At 41.3% G+C, this 16,544-nt stretch overlaps 1 protein-coding gene across 3 annotated transcripts in view; it reads right to left on the bottom strand.

Moving 5' to 3' along the window:
• The window catches only part of HOOK3 (hook microtubule tethering protein 3), a 127,148-nt gene that overhangs the window by 12,301 nt on the left and 98,303 nt on the right, over positions 1 to 16,544 (bottom strand). For all 3 annotated transcript variants that reach the window (XM_002720760.5, XM_051832317.2, XM_051832316.2), the window contains 2 exons: positions 14,033 to 14,115; positions 1,525 to 1,625 (listed from right to left, as the gene is read on the bottom strand). In XM_002720760.5, coding sequence (XP_002720806.1) covers positions 1,525 to 1,625; positions 14,033 to 14,115 — 184 coding nt within the window. The remainder of the gene's footprint in view (positions 1 to 1,524; positions 1,626 to 14,032; positions 14,116 to 16,544) is intronic.

Genomic DNA, 16,544 nt, shown 5'->3' with positions numbered 1-16,544 from the left:
AATTATATAAATTGTTCCAACTTTAGCATTGTATAAAGAATCAATTTTAGGAAGTAATTCTGGTTTAAAATTAATGAATACTGCCACAGCAGTATTTCTACCAGCTTCTACCCTTTCCCTGTCCCCTGACTTGGCTCAGCTCCCTGACTCTGAATAGCAGGAACTTTCAAGAGCTGCTGGTCCCAACGGTTTCAGCCTACAACTGTGGCCCCGTTTCCTCTTCTGCAAGTTTAGTTTGGTCACGGGCACTGCTGACAATTTTGGCTGACAAGCCACAGGTCTCTAGGGAAAGGTCTTTTTTTGAAGGATAAAGTTGTTTTCGTCTTTAAAAGGCAGAGAAACAGAAACAGAGACAGAGAAAGATCTTCTATCTGCTGGTTCATTCCCCAAGTGCCTGCAACAGTCAACACTGGGCCAGGTTGAAGCCAGAAGCCTGGAACGCAATCAGGGCTCTCATGTGTGTAGCAGGATCCAAGTACTGGAATCAGGAAGCTGGAACTGGGAGAGGACCCAGGACTTGAACTCAGGAACTCCAATAAGGAGGCAGGCACCAAAACTGCATCTTAATGCCTACAACTGATGCCTGCCCACCTTTAAGACTTTTACACACACACACCCCACGCTTGTTTTGGGGACTATTTTAAAATAATTCACAGGAGCCAGCGCCATGGCTCACTCGCTAAATCCTCTGCCTGTGGCACCGGCATCCCATATGGGCACCGGGTTCTAGTCCCGGTTGCTCCTCTCCCAGTCCAGCTCTCTGCTGTGGCCTGGGAGGGCAGTGGAGGATGGCCCAAGTGCTTGGGCCCTGCACCCGCATGGGAGACCAGGAAGAAGCACCTGGCTCCTGGCTTCGGATTGGTGCAGTGCCGGCTGTGGCAGCCATTTGGGGGGTTAACCAACGGAAGGAAGACCTTTCTCTCTGTCTCTGACTGTCTAACTCTGTCAAATAAAAAAAAAATAATTCAAACTCATGACAAATATTCCTCACATACTTTAGAGTGCACCTCCTTAGATTAAGGATATTATCCTACATAATCATAATACTATTATTATCTGTAAGAAAACCAGCAGGGGCTGGTGCTGTGGCTTAGCAGATAAAGCTGCTGCCTGCAGCACTAGCATTCTATAGGGGCACCGGTTCATGTCCTGGCTGCTGCACTTCTGATCCAGTTCTCTTGCTATGGCCTGGGAAAGCAGTAGGAGATGGCCCAACTGCTTGGACCCCTGGACCCATGTGGGAGACCAGGAAGAAGCTCCTGGCTCCTGGCTTTGGATTGGCCGTTCATTTCCTATACCAGCTATATTTTCTCGGTAATTCATTAGTAATCTTCACAGTGACCTGGTGTGATCACTGCTTCTTGCTGAGGTTCTTTTGTTTCTAAAAAGATTTCTTGTTTTTTTTTTTTTTTTGGTGGTAGCTCTCTTCATGAGATGTCACTGTTCTGTGTGGACACTGTATTTCCAGACTTTAATGAGACATGATCATGAAATAGAACGAGATGCCCACTAATTCATACTTACACTTTTGGCTTTCTCTAAGTATTTTTTATATCGTTCTTCCATTTGCTTCATTTCCTCTTCCTTCTTCCGTAAAGCTTCTTGTAATTCTTCAATTTTTAAGGCTGCATACAAAACAAAGCAAAAGTAATTTTTTAGATTGCAACAACTTTAAAAACATTTTACTTGACAAAATAAATAATATGTGGTAACTGAGAGACTGTTTAATCTATTTCTATACATAAATTCAAATCTTATTTTTTTACAAGAAAAAGTCAGTATGGAAATGCATATATTACATTGATGACTGGGTAAACAAATGTGACATATAGGTATGATGTTATACTGTCTATCTTTAAATTTTATACATACTACAACATGGAGAGATTACACTAAGTGAAAATAAAAGGATAAATGAAATAAACCACATATAATAGGATAAATTTCCCATGATTCTACTTGAGACACAAAATAGAAGAGTGATTACTGAGAGGGGCAGAGAACACAGGCAGGGTACTGGGGGATACTATCAGTTTCAGGTATAGAACTCCAGTTTGAGAAGACAGAAAAAGTTTTGTAGACGAGTGGTACTGGTGATGGTTGTACAGGGTACATGCAGTTAATGTCACTGAATTGGACATTTCAAATGGTTAAGTTTTGTTATGTATATTTTATCATAAGTTATAAAAAGTAAAATCTGTCTTGTCTCCCTACAAAATAAAGTCAAGCTATCTACCAATGTCAAAATCAATGGAAGGCTGGCGCCGCGGCTCACTAGGCTAATCCTCCGCCTTGCGGCACCGGCACACCGGGTTCTAATCCTGGTCGGGGCGCCGGATTCTGTCCCGGTTGCCCCTCTTCCAGGCCAGCTCTCTGCTGTGGCCCAGGAGTGCAGTGGAGGATGGCCCAGGTGCTTGGGCCCTGCACCCCATGGGAGACCAGGATAAGTACCTGCTCCTGCCATCGGATCAGCACGGTACGCCAGCCGCAGCGCACCAGCTGTGGCGGCCATTGGAGGGTGAACCAACGGCAAGAGGAAGACCTTTCTCTCTGTCTCTCTTTCTCACTGTCCACTCTGCCTGTCAAAAAATAAAAATAAAATAAAATAAAATAAAAAATTTAAAAAAAATCAATGGAAGCACAAGTATGGCTGACTTACATCCAACTACACTATGAAAGTATCTAACCTCACACATTGGTGTTTAGCCCAGCAGTTAAAACATGGGTTAGAACAGCAGTGTCCTACACTGGATCATCTGGATCCAATTTCCAGGTTTAGCTCCTGACTCCAGTTTCCTGCTAATGTAGACCCAAGGATGCAGCGGCGATAGTTTAACCAACCAGGTCCCTACCCATGTGGTAGAATCAGACTGAATTCACTGATCCTGGCTTTAGTCCTATCTAGTCCCAACCATTGCATACATTTGGAGGGTGAACCAGCAGATGGGAGCTGTCATTCTACCAAAAAAAAAATTGAACTTCATATATTCATTAGAATTTACAGTTAAGGAAAAATTCTTAAGTATAATTAGAAATTTAAGACATATAAGGTGATTATATACTCATTCTGTAAGTCAAGCTAATTTTTTAACTCCTGGAATACAAAGTAGGGCCTCTTCTAAAAGAAACAATTTTATATAAACTCATTATCATTAGGGTAGTTGATGGCTAACCCAATTTAAAACTATGTTAATGAAAATTAACTGCAGAAGAGAGGTCAGGATGGCGGAGCATACTGCTCTAGTCTAGAAGAAGATAGTTAAAAGAAAGTGGAGAGAGTGCAGTCTCTGGGAAGAGGTAAGGAGAAGGCAGAGGAAACTCCAAGCAAATTAGAGGGACAGAGCGGATCTACATGGAGGCTGTGGACGTGCAAGACTCTGAACCCCTGCAGCCGATAGCCTAGGTACCAGCTATGGAGTGAGGTGAGACCAGAATGCAGCAGCCCAAACCACTGAAAATAAAGCTGAGAGAAGAGTCTGGCATGAGTCCAGCTTGGAGCCTTGTAGGGGACAGTGTTCCTGCCAATCTAGAGGGAAAAAGCGGGCATGTTTCTATCTCCCAATTTCCAGGCACTGGTGTCCTGTAACAAACTGAAAGAGGGCCAGCTCATGTCTGCTTGCCCAGTAACTAGCAGAAGAGGAGACGCCTGAGTCTGGCTGGGAGAATTGACAGGAGATGTGGGAGCCTTGTATGCCAGGACTATGAAAAAACTATGGCTACATGGGAAGACGGCAGGTGTGACTGGCACTTCTGGCAATCACTGTGGGCAGCTCCACATGCTCAGGCATCCCTGATTCCCTGGTGAGGGTCATTGCTGCAGGATCCATGTTCACACTGAGGACTGCATGGATCCTCTGTGTGGTTCTTGTGGCAGTGTGGATGAAAACTGCACCCATTGTGGCTAGCGCCCAGGCATTGCTCTCCTTTGAAGAGAGGAGGTGAGCCTGACACTAAGCCAACAGAGCAGAACAAGCCTCCCCTCAGGTGAAAAAAAAAAAAAACAGAGAGATTTATCATGCCCAAGTTGGGTGCCACCTTGGACACTCCTCTCACTCTGGAGCACTGAACAAAACTCCCTGATCACACCCAGCATATGCCTCTGGGTATTCACTGAAAGAGTGGATACTCCACTAATCCACAGAGGCCCAGTTCAAACATAAAATCCTAACAGGGAGAAAACAAAGAAGAAACCAACAAGTATCTCCACAAACATCGAATAATAAACACAGCAATTCAAGAAAGAAGAATAAAGAAGACTCATGACATTCCCAAAAGAACGCAATACTTCAATGCTGGAATGTGAAGAGGTTGATGAAATGCCAGAAATGGAATCCTAAAAATTGATCATAGGATTACTTAGAAGTAATCAGAAGCAAATTAATGAAATAAAGAAATCTGTACATGACATGAATGAAGTTTTTTCCATGAAACTGAGATTCTAAAGAGAAATCAAAACAAATACTGGAAATGAAGATTTCAATACAACTCAATAAGGCAGAAGAAAGAATATCTGAGTTAGAAGACAATCTGGAAATTTTACACTCAGACCAAAATAAAGAAGAAGAAATTAAAACACTAAAATACAGTGTAAAAGATTTATGGGATACTATCAAGTGACCCAAAACAAGTCTTAGGAGTTCCTGAAAGCTTGGAAAGAGAGAAAGGATTAGAAGGCCTTTTTAGTGAAATAGTAACAGAAAACTTCCCTAATTTGGAGAAAGAAAGGGACATCCAAGTACAGGAAGCACAAATTCCTAACAGACATGACCAGAAAAGATCTTTACCATGACACACTGTAGTCAAACTCTCCACAAGAAAACATAAAGAAAAGATTCTAAGATGTGAATGAGAGAAACACCAGATTATTTTCAGAAGATCTTCAATTAGACTCACAGCAGACTTCTCATCAGAAACCTTACAAGTAGGAGAGAATGGAGAGATATGTTCCAACTATTAAGAGAAAAAAACTGCCGGCGCCGTGGCTCAATAGGCTAATCCTCCACCTTGCGGCGCCGGCACACCGGGTTCTAGTCCCGGTTGGGGCGCTGGATTCTGTCCCGGTTGCCCCTCTTCCAGGCCAGCTCTCTGCTATGGCCCGGGAGTGCAGTGGAGGATGGCCCAGGTGCTTGGGCCCTGCACCCCATGGGAGACCAGGAAAAGCACCTGGATCCTGGCTCCTGCCATCGGATCAGCGCGGTGCGCCGGCTGCAGCGGCGGCCATTGGAGGGTGAACCAACGGCAAGGGAAGACCTTTCTCTCTGTGTCTCTCTCTCTCACTGTCCACTCTGCCTATCAAAAATAAAAAATAAATAAATAAAAAAAATAAAAATAAATAAAAAAAAAAAGAGAGAAAAAAACTGTCAAGCCAGGATACTGTACCCTGCAAAGCTATTTATGAATGAAGGTGAATTTGTCACCATTGTCCAGCCTTACAAAAGATGCTTAAGGATGTGCTACACAGAAAAAACAGAAACACAGTCATCACTATGAAATAAGGTAAAGGCAAAAAATCTCCAAGTAAAAATACAAAGGAAATCAAAGTAAACAATAGGAATATTTACGGAAAATGGCAGGGCCAAATCATTATTCTTCAATAGTCACCTTGAATGTAAATAGCCTCAACTCTCTAGTTAAAAGATAGACTGGCTGAATGAATTAAACTACAAAATCCATCTATTTACTGCCTACAAGAAACACATCTCTCCAATAAAGGTACCCGCAGAGTGAAAGTGTAAGGATGGGAGAAGTTGCAAGATGGCAGAGTATGGAGGGAGCTTACTGCTCTAGTCCAGGAGAAGATAGTTTAAAAAAAGTAGAGAGAGTGCAGTCTCAGAGAAGAGTTAGGGAGAAAACGGCAGCAGAAACTCTACTCAAATTAGAGGTACACAGTAGACCTACATGGAGGGCGTGGGCGCCGCCTACAACCCAACTCCAGAAGCCCAGAGCCAACACACCAGCGTTGGAAAGTGAGGTGAGACCAGACTGCAGCAGCCCAAGCCACTGGTGCTAAAGTTACAGGAAGAGCCTAGAGGGAATCAGGCTTGGAGCCCCATGAAGGATAGTTTACCTGCCAAACTAGAGGAGAAAAACAAAAGGAAGCACACGTTTCTCTCCCCGATCACTTTAAATGGCATTCTATAATAAGCCAATAGAGTGGGTACCATTTTGGACATATCTAACAGCTGCTCCAGCTCATGTCTGCACCCAGCAACCAGCCTAGTGGACACTCCTAACTCTGGTGGGGAGAACTAACAGAGGGCTGGGAGCTCGTGACTGGGCTTCTGTGTAGGGACTGTGAAAAAAACTGAGGCTGTGTCGGGGGACTCATGGTGTGGCTGGAACTTTGGGCAGTCACTGTGGGAGGCTCCACATGATCAGGGCTCCCTGGTTACCTGGTGAGGAACATTGCTGGGGAATCTGAACTTACTCTGAGCATTGTACAGATCCTTTGTGTGGTTCTTAGGGCAAAGTGGATGAATATTATACCCACTGGGGGCTAATGAACAGGCACTGGTCTCCTTTGAGGAGAGGAGCTCAGCTAAGAATAAACTTCCCTTCTGATTAACAAAAAAGAGAGAGAAAGAAATTTACCCTCCCCCCAAACCTGGGTGTGTCACCTTAGATATGCCCTTCACCCTGGAGAACTGAATAGAGCTTCCCTCGCCACACCCACTACAAGCCTCTAGATAGTCACTGAATGCAGAAACTCCACTTATCTACAGAGTCATAGTACAAAGATAAAAGCCACCAAAGCAAAAAAAAAACAAACAAAAAAAAAAAAACCAAAACCAAAACAACAACAACAACAACAACAAGAAAACAACGAGTATCTCCACAAATGCTGAACAACAAATACACCAATTCAAGAAACAAGAATAAGGAGGACAAAATTGTGCGGAAGCAACTCGGACTAGACTAAGTTACTGGAATTAAGACTTGTTCTGTGCATCTGCTCTCCCACAATATGGCGCTGAGAAGGGAGAAACAGCTTCTACACAGCTGCCTCCAGTTCAACCAATAAACTGTAGGACTTACTCCTGATTGGAGGAGAGCAGCGTACTCGGCGTGTGGGTAGCAGAGTTGGGATTGGTGGAAGAGGACTATAAAGGAGGAGAGAGACAACATGCACCAGGAACATCTAAGGGGAACATCTACCTGAAGGAACACCTGGGCAGCCCCCGAGAGAGCCGGCCGGCGGTGTGCCGCTCCCCTGCGGAAGTGGGGAAAGTGGCCAGGGGGAACCGCCCTTCCACGGAGGTGGAAGGGATGGTAGCCAACCCGGGAAGAACCAGCAGCAAACCCGGGGAGGGCCGAGCAGACGAAAGAACAGTGCAGGGTCCTGTGTCGTTCCTCCACGAAGACGGGGAGCGACAAAATGATGCCCCCAAAAGAACATGACACTTCAATACTAGATTGTGAAGATGATGAGATGGAAGAAATGCATGAAATGGAATTCAAAAAATTGATCATAAGATTACACTGAAGTAATCAGAAGCAAATGCATGAACTACTGAAATCCGTGCAGGATACAGAATAAAGTTTCTCTCATGAAATTGAAATCTTAAAGAGAAATTAAAACGAAATGAAGAATTTAATAGAACAAATAAAAAATACAGTGGAAAGCCTTAACAACAGAATCAGTGAAGCAGAAGAAAGAATATTGAACTTAGAAGACAAACACAGGAAATTATACAAACAAAAAACAAGAAGAGGAAATTAGAAAACTAAAAAACACTATTGGGAATCTACAGGATGCTATCAAACAACTCAACATACGGGTTCTAGAAGTTCTTGAAGGCTTGGAAAGAGATAATGGATTAAAAGGACTTTTTAGTGAAATAATACCAGAAAACTTCCCTAATTTGGAAAAAGAAAAGGATGTCCAAGTACAGGAAACACATAGAACTCCTAATAGACATGACCAGAAATGATCATCACAGTGAAGTAACCCCATTTATTTCCTGCCTACAAGAAACACGTCTCACCAACACAGATGCAAACAGACTGAAAGTAAAAGGATGGAAAAAGATACTCCATGCCAACAGAAACCAAAAAAGACCTGGTATAACCATCCCAATATCAGACAAAATAGACTTTAACACAAAAATTGTTAAAAGAGACAAAGAAAGGCACTAAGTAATGATTAAGGGATCAATTCAATAGGAAGATATAACTATTATAAATGTATATGCGCCTAATGACAGGATACCTAAGTACTTAAAAGAAATGTTAAGGGATCTAAAGGGAGACATAGAGTCCAATACAATATAATGGGGGACTTCAATACCCCACTTACAGCAGTGGACAGACCAACCAGACAGAAAATCAGCAAGGAAACAGCAGATTTAATCAAGACTGTAGATTAAATGGACCTAACAGATACCTACAGAACTTTTCATCCTACAGTTGCAAAATAGACATTCTTCTCAGTAGTACATAGAACTTTCTCTAGGATTGATCACATACTAGGCCATAAAGCAAGTCTCAGCAAATTCAAAATAATCAAATTCACGTCACGCATTTTATCAGATTACAGTGGAATGAAGCTGGAAATCAGCAACTCGGGAATCTCTAGAACATATGAAAACAGATGGATACTGAACAACATGGCCCTAAATCGATAGTGAGTCATAAAATAAATCAAAAAAGAAATCAAAAGCTTTCTAGAAGCAAATGAAGATAACAACACAACATATCAAAACTTATGGGAGCCAGAGCCGTGGCTCACTCAGCTAATCCTCCGCCTGCGGCGCCGGCACCCCGGGTTCTAGTCCCGGTTGGGGTGCCAGATTCTGTCCTGATTGCTCCTCTTCCAGTCCGGCTCTCTGCTGTGGCCCAGGAAGGCAGTGGAGGATGGCCCAAGTGCTTGGGCCCTGCACCTGCATGCGAGACCAGGAGGAAGCACCTGGCTCCTGGCTTTGGGTTGGCGTGGTGCGCCGGCCGCAGCGTGCCAGCCGTAGCGACCATTGAGGGATGAACCAACAGGAAAAGGAAGACCTTTCTCTCTGTCTCTCTCTCTCTCACTGTCTAACTCTGCCTTCCAAAAAACAAACAAACAAACAAAAAAAAACAAAACTTAGGGGAAACAGCAAAAGCAGTGTTAAGAGGAAAGTTTATAGCATTTGGTGCCTACATCAAGAAATTGGAAAGGCACCCGAAAAATGAACTATCAATGATCTCAAAGATCTAGAAAACCAGCAGCAAACCAAATACAAAACTAAGAGGAGAAAAGAAATAATTACAATTAGTGAAGAAATCAACAAAATTGAATCCGAAGTAAAAAAAGATCATCAAAACGAAGAGCTGGTGTTTTGAAAAAATAAACAAAATTGACACACCATTGGCCCAAATAACCAAAAAAAGGAGAAAGAAGACCCAAATCAATAAAATCAGAGATGAAAAAGAAAATATAACAACAGACATCACAGAAATAAAAAGAATCATCAGAAATTACTATAAAGAACTGTATGCTAACTGGGAAACCAAGAAGAAATGGAAAGATTCCTGGACACATACAGCCTACCTAAAATTGAGCCATGAAGATAGACCCATAACCAAGACGGAAATTGAATCAGTAATAAAGCCCCACCCAACTAAGAAAACCCCAGGACCAGATGGCTTCACTGCTGAGTTCTACCAGACGTTTAAGTTCTTCTCAAGTGATTCAAAACAACTGAAAGGGAGAGAATCCTCTGAAATTCTATAAAGACAGCATCACCTTAATTCCTAAACCTGAAAGAGATGCAACAGAGAAAGAGAATTACAGACCAATTTCTCTGATGAACACAGATGTAAAAATCCTCAACAAAATTCTATCCAATAGAATTCAACAACACTTCAGAGAGATCATCCACCCAGACCAAGTGGGATTTATCCCTGCTATACAGGGATGGATCAACATTTGCAAATTAATCAATGTGATACAGCACATTAACAAACTGCTAAACAAAAACCATATGCTCATCTCAATAGATATAGAGAAAGCACTTGATAAAACACAACACCCTTTCATGATGATAACTCTTAACAAATTGGGTAAAGAAGGAACATTCCTCAACACAATCAATGCAATTTATGACAAACCCATGGCCAGTGTCCTACTGAGTGGGGAAAAGTTGGAAGCATTCCCACTGAGATTCGGTAACAGACAGGGATCCCCTCTTTCAACACTGTGGTTCAATATAGTCCTCGAAGTATTAGCCAGAGCCATTAGGCAAGAAAAAGAAATCAAAGGGATACAAATTGGGAAGGGGGAAGTCAAACTATCTCTCTTTGCAGACTACATAATTCTAAATATAGAGAGCATCTAGAAGACTCCGCTAAGAGACTACTGGAACTCATAGAAGAGTTTGGTAAAGTAGCAGGATATAAACTCAATACACAAAATCAACAGCCTTTGTATACAAAGCCAATGCCATGGATGAGAAAGAACTCTTTTTTTTAAAGGTTTTATTTATTTATTTGAGAGGTAGAGTTACAGATAGTGAGAGGAAGAGAGAGAGAGAAAGGTCTTCCATCCGTTTGTTTACTCCCCAACTGGCTGCAACAGCTGGAGCTGTGCCAATCCGAAGCCAGGAACCAGGAGCCAGGAGCTTCTACCAGGTCTGCCACATGGGTGCAGGGGCCCAAGGACTTGAACATCTTGTACTGCTTTCCCAGGCCATAGCAGAGAGCTGAATTGGAAGTGGAGCAGATGGGACTAGAACCAGCACCTATATGGGATGCTGGTGCCACATGCAGAGGATTAACCTACTGTGCTATGGTGCTGGCCCCGAGAAGGAACTTCTAAGATCAATCTCATTCACGATAGCTACAAGAAAAATTAAATACCTTAGAATAAATTTAACCAAGGATGTCAAAGATCTATGATGAGAATTACAAATTATTAAAGAAAGAAATAGAAGAAGATACAAATAAATGGAAAAAATCATCCATGTTCATGGATTGGAATAATCAGTATCATCAAAATGTCCATCCTTCCAAAAGCAATTTACAGATTCAATGCAATACAAATAAAAATACCAAAGACATTCTTCTCATATCTGGAAAAAATGATGCTGAAATTCATATGGAGGCACATGAGACCCTGAATAGTTTACAAAATCTCATACAACAAAAAACAAAGCCGGAGGCATCACAATATCAGTGTTAAAGACATACTACTACAGGGCAGTTATAATCAAAACAGCATGGTACTGGTACAGAAACAGATGGATAGACCAATGGAATACAATAGAAACACCAGAAATCAATCCAAACTTCTACAACCAACTTATATTTGACCAAGGAGCGAAAACCAATCCCTGGCGCAAGGACAGTCTATTTAACAAATGCTGCTAGGAAAATACATTTCCACATGTAGAAGAATGAAGCAAGACTCCCACCTTACACCTTACACAAAAATCCACTCAACATGGATTAAAGATCTAAATTTACAACCTGACACCATCAAATTCTTAGAGAACATGGGAGAAACACTGCAAGATATTGGCATAATCAAAGACTTCTTGGAAAAGACCCCAGAGGCACAGGCAGTCAAGGCCAAAATTAACAATTGGGATTACATCAAATTGAGAAGTTTCTGTACTGCAAAAGAAACAGGAAAGTGAAGAGGCAACCGACAGAATGGGAAAAAATATTTGCAAATTATGCAACTGATAAAGGATTAATAACCAGAATCTACAAAGAGATCAAGAAACTCCACAACAACAACAACAACAACAACAAAAACAAACAACCCAGTGAAGAAATGGGCAAAGGACTTAAACAGATATTTTTCAAAAGAGGAAATCCAAATGGCCAAGAGACACATGAAAAAATGCTCAGGATCACTAGCCATCAGGGAAATGCAAATCAAAACCTCAATGAGGTTTCATCTCACTCCCATTAGAATGGTTTTCATATAGAAATCAACAAACAACAAACGGCGAGGATGTGGGGAAAAAGGTACCCTAATCCATTGTTGGTGGGAATGCAAGCTGGTAAAGCCACTACGGAAGACAGTTTGGAGATACCTCAGAAATCTGAACATAGTCCTACCATACAACCCATCCATTCCATTCCTCAGAATTTATCCAAGGGAAATGAAATAGGCAAATAAAAGAGCTATCTGCACCTCCATGTTTATTGCAGCTCAGTTCACAATAGCTAAGACATGGAATCAACCTAAAGTGTCCGTCAATGGAAGACTGGATAAAGAAATTATGGGACATGTACTCTATGGAATACTATACAGTGGTTAAAAAAAAAAAGAAATCCAGCCATTGCAACAAAATGGATGATTCTGGAAAATATCATACTTAATAAAATAAGCCAGTCCCAAAGGGACAAATATATGTTCTCCCTGACCTATAACAACTAACTGAGCACCTAAAAGGAAACCTGTAGAAGTGAAACTGACACTACAAGAAGCAATGACTTGATCAGCCCTTGTCCTGACTGTCAAGGAATAGCTTACTATTTTATTCTTTTTTAGCAAGTTCTTTTTTTACTTAATACCATTGGTTGAACTCTTTACTTAAAACAGAATTATTTTTATGTGTTTAAATCCAATAGAAAATTGATCCCTGTTAAAAGTAAGGGTGGGAGGCTGGTGCCGTGGCTCACTTGGCTAATCCTCTGCCTGTGGCATTGGCACCCCAGGTTCTAGTCCCGGTCGGGGCACCGGATTCTGTCCTGGTTGCATCTCTTCTAGTCCAGCTCTCTGCTGTGGCCCGGGAGGGCAATGGAGGATGGCCCAAGTGCTTGGGCCCTGCACCCGCATGGGAGACCAGGAGGAAGCACCTGGCTCCTGGCTTCGAATTGGCGTAGCACCGGCCGTAGTGACCATTGTGGGGGGACGGGGGTGAACCAACAGAAAGGAAGACCTTTCTCTGTCTCTCTCTCTCCCTTACTGTTTAACTCTACCTGTTAAAAAAAAAAAAAAAAGTAAGAGTGGGAATAAGAGAGGGAGGAAGTGTATAGTTTGGCACATGTTCCTTGGGACTTACCCCTAAGGGTAAAGCTAAAAACTTGAAATGGGACTCCAAATCCCATTAAGTTGGCAGGTACCAATGCCATCTTACTAAGTAAAGTGATCGGTTTAAATTCATAACTGATCATAAAGATAGGATTAAGTATCAAAGGGATCACATAAATAAGACCAAGTGTCTGCTAATAATAATAGAATTAAAAAGGAGAGAACGATCCAACATGGGAAACAGGCCACACAGCAGATTCATAGAATGACAAACACCCTAAACAGCACTCTGGCCTCAGAATTAGCCCTTAAGGCATTTGGATCTGGCTAAAAAGCCCATGAAAGTATTTCAGGCATGGAAAGCCAAGACACTGTGGCAAAAAATGACCTGCATGAAAGATCTCTGTGAATGAGATCTCAGTGGAAAGAAGGGGCCATCTTCCTTTCTCTGAAGGGAGAACTTCCACTTTGATTACAGCCTTGTCTAAATAATGTTAGACTTTGTGGACTCAGAGACTTCCATATCCCTGGCAGCTCATGACAAGAACCTCGGGTGATCACTGATGTCATAAATAAAAGTGTTAATTGTTAAATCAACAACAGGAGTCACTGTGTACTTGTTCCCCATGTAGGACCTCTGTCTTTAACGAGTTACACTAAGAGAATCAACGGTAAAACCAGTCTTCAAACAGTACTTTATACTTTGTGTGTCTGTGTGGGTGAAATTAACATTATGAGAAAAAATGACTTTGAACAGCCCTTGTCTCCATGGTTGAGGAACAGTTTTTCTTTCTCATACAATTTGTTGAACTTTTTACTTAGTGTAGAGTTAATTGTATGTGTATAAAGTTAATTGAAAATAGATCTTAGTAAAAAATAATGAGAATAGGAGAGAGAGAAGGAAGATGGGTGGGAGTCTGAATGGGAGGGCAAGAATGGTGGGAAGAATCACTATATTCCTAAAGTTGTATTTATGAAAAGCATGACATTTGCATTCTTTAAATAAAAGTTTTCTGGGAGAAAAAATTAATTAATTAACTGCAAAACAAACTATGCTAATGAGGAAATACTCACAACTATTGTTAAACCTTGGCTCAAGATCTTCAATAATGGCTCTCTTCTTCTGCAATTCATTATTGGCTTCATGCAGCTTCTCTCTGTAACAAAACATGCAATACTGTGTCATCTAGTGTTTTTGTTTTTGATTCAAAGTAAAGGTCTAAGATCCATATATCTGGAGTACATTTGCAGTTCTCCAAAGTGCTATGAAACAAATATGAAAGACTAATTGACACAAATTTAATAATATGTTAAAGTTAACTGTACAATAAAGACAAAAATTTCCTCTTTCACTTGGGACAATAGTCACTTCTTTCATTTAAGCCTGTGTAAGAAAGTATAGATCTTTATTTTTTTGAAGAATAAGGATACTGTAAAAAGTTAAATTTAAAACTTTGGAGAGGATTTACAATGGCAAATCTTGTTGTAAAAAAAATGAAGTTCTAAATATACAATGGAATCAATAAAAAATGATGAACTAATGATACATGCAACCACATAAATATGAGAATAATGCTGAACAAAGGAAGTACAAAGGAGAGTACTGTGGGATTACATTTATATGAATTTTGAAACTTAATGTAAGTGCCAGATGTCAGCAGAATGTTAGGCTAGGGCCAAGACCAATCAGCAGCAGGGAGGACCGAGCATTCTGCTGGGTCGCTGGGACCATGTTGATCTGAATTATGTAGGTTAACATTCTGCAAGCTATGAATTTAGGAACTTTTTAATGTTTTTACTCTGTGTAATATCTGAATATAAAAGAAATAATTGGCAGACAGCAAGTTTCTTTCCTAGTTTTTATATGTGTCATTGTCGTTTTATAGTATTTAGTGTCACACTATATTTATATTGCATGAGCTGGAAAAAAGGTTGTAAAAACTGGAAGATAAACTGAGTGCTCTGTTAGGCCTATTTATGATTTTTCTATGCCTAATACTTTCACAAACCTTATTCTCTTTCAATAAATTATTATTATGGGTGTAACATGTGTGACACGTGATGTACCAGATTCAATATAAATATAATATACAATATAAAGGGGGAGAAGAAAAAAAACCACGCCCCTGGGGTAGGCGTTGTCTACTTGGACACTTGCACTCCATATTAGAGTGCTTGTGTTCAAGTCCTGGCTCCACTTCCAATTCCTGCCTCCTCCTGAGATGCACACTGGAAAGCAACAGGTGATGGCTCAAATAGTTGGGTTCCTGCCACCCGTGTGAGACCTGGACTGAGTTCTGGGCTCCTGGCTTCTGCCTGGCCCAGACCCAGCTGCTGTGGGCATTTGGGGAGTGAACCAGTGGATGGAAGACCTCTGTCTGTGTATCTCTGTTAACATATAAATAAATAAGAACTCTCTTAAGCAACCCTGAAACAACCAAAAACCCAACACCAGTGAATCACCACTGTGTTTAGAAATAGAAATTATCCCCAAACCCTAGGAGCTACACGTGTCTGAAACCTCTTCTTAACGTCCACGATTTTGAAGAAAAACTATGTGAGAGAAAAAGAGACAGACAGAGAGAAAGCTCTCCCTCTTCCCCATATTTGCAGCAGCCAGGGCTGGGTCAGGCCAAAGCCAGGAGGCTGAGAACTCAATTCAGATCTCCCACATGTGTGGCAGGGACCCAACACTTGAGCCTTCACCTGCTGCCTCCCAAGGTATGCATCAGCAGGTAACTGGAATTGGGACCAGGAGCTAAATTCGAACCTAGGCACTCTGATGTGAGATGCAGGCCTCCCAACCAGCTTCTTAACTGCTAGGCCAAATGTCTGCCATCAAACTCTAGATTTTTAATCATTCTCCTGATGGTTTTATTACCTATGTGTTATCCTTGAATACAGTACTGCTTAGTTTTACCCAACTGTTACTTTACCCATCACTCATTAAGGATGACCCTGACTTGGATCCTTTATGACACTTGTTCTTAAGTCATCTATGTTGATGTTAGCTCAGTTTACACATTTTCACCAATGAATGCTGTTCTATTGTTTAAATTTACCTCATTCTATCACTTTCCAACTAGTGGATATTTGTCTTGTTTTTGCTGTTCTGTGTTTACCGATCATATTTTCCCACAATTACTTCTCTATCTCTCACTACACACAGAGAGCAGTATTTCTAAATATCTATGGCATATACAGAACTGAATATATGTGTGTCCAAGTTTATTAAATGAACTGATGAATACTGCTACTGGCAGCGGATAAGACCTAGCATCGTTCAACATCTTCAGCAGCAGTTACTAAGTCTGATCTTAAATTTTTTTTTTTTACCAATTTGGTATGTTTAAAGTGGTCTCCAATGTTTTTGAAATTTGTATGATAGACTAGTTTTTAAAAATAAAGATTTAATTAATCTATTTGAAAGGCAGAGTTACAGATACACACACACACACACACACAAATTTCCAATCTGCTGGTTCACTCCCCAAATGGCCATAACAACTGACCCTGGGCCAGGACAAAGCTGGACGCCTAGAACTCCATCCAGGTCTCCCATGTCGGGGGCAGAGACCCAGCCACC

This window comes from Oryctolagus cuniculus, chromosome 2 (assembly GCF_964237555.1).
Source record: "Oryctolagus cuniculus chromosome 2, mOryCun1.1, whole genome shotgun sequence".
Lineage (NCBI taxonomy): Eukaryota > Metazoa > Chordata > Mammalia > Lagomorpha > Leporidae > Oryctolagus > Oryctolagus cuniculus.
The sequence above is the reverse complement of the archived record's forward strand: the minus strand, read 5'-3'. Positions and strand labels throughout refer to the sequence as shown.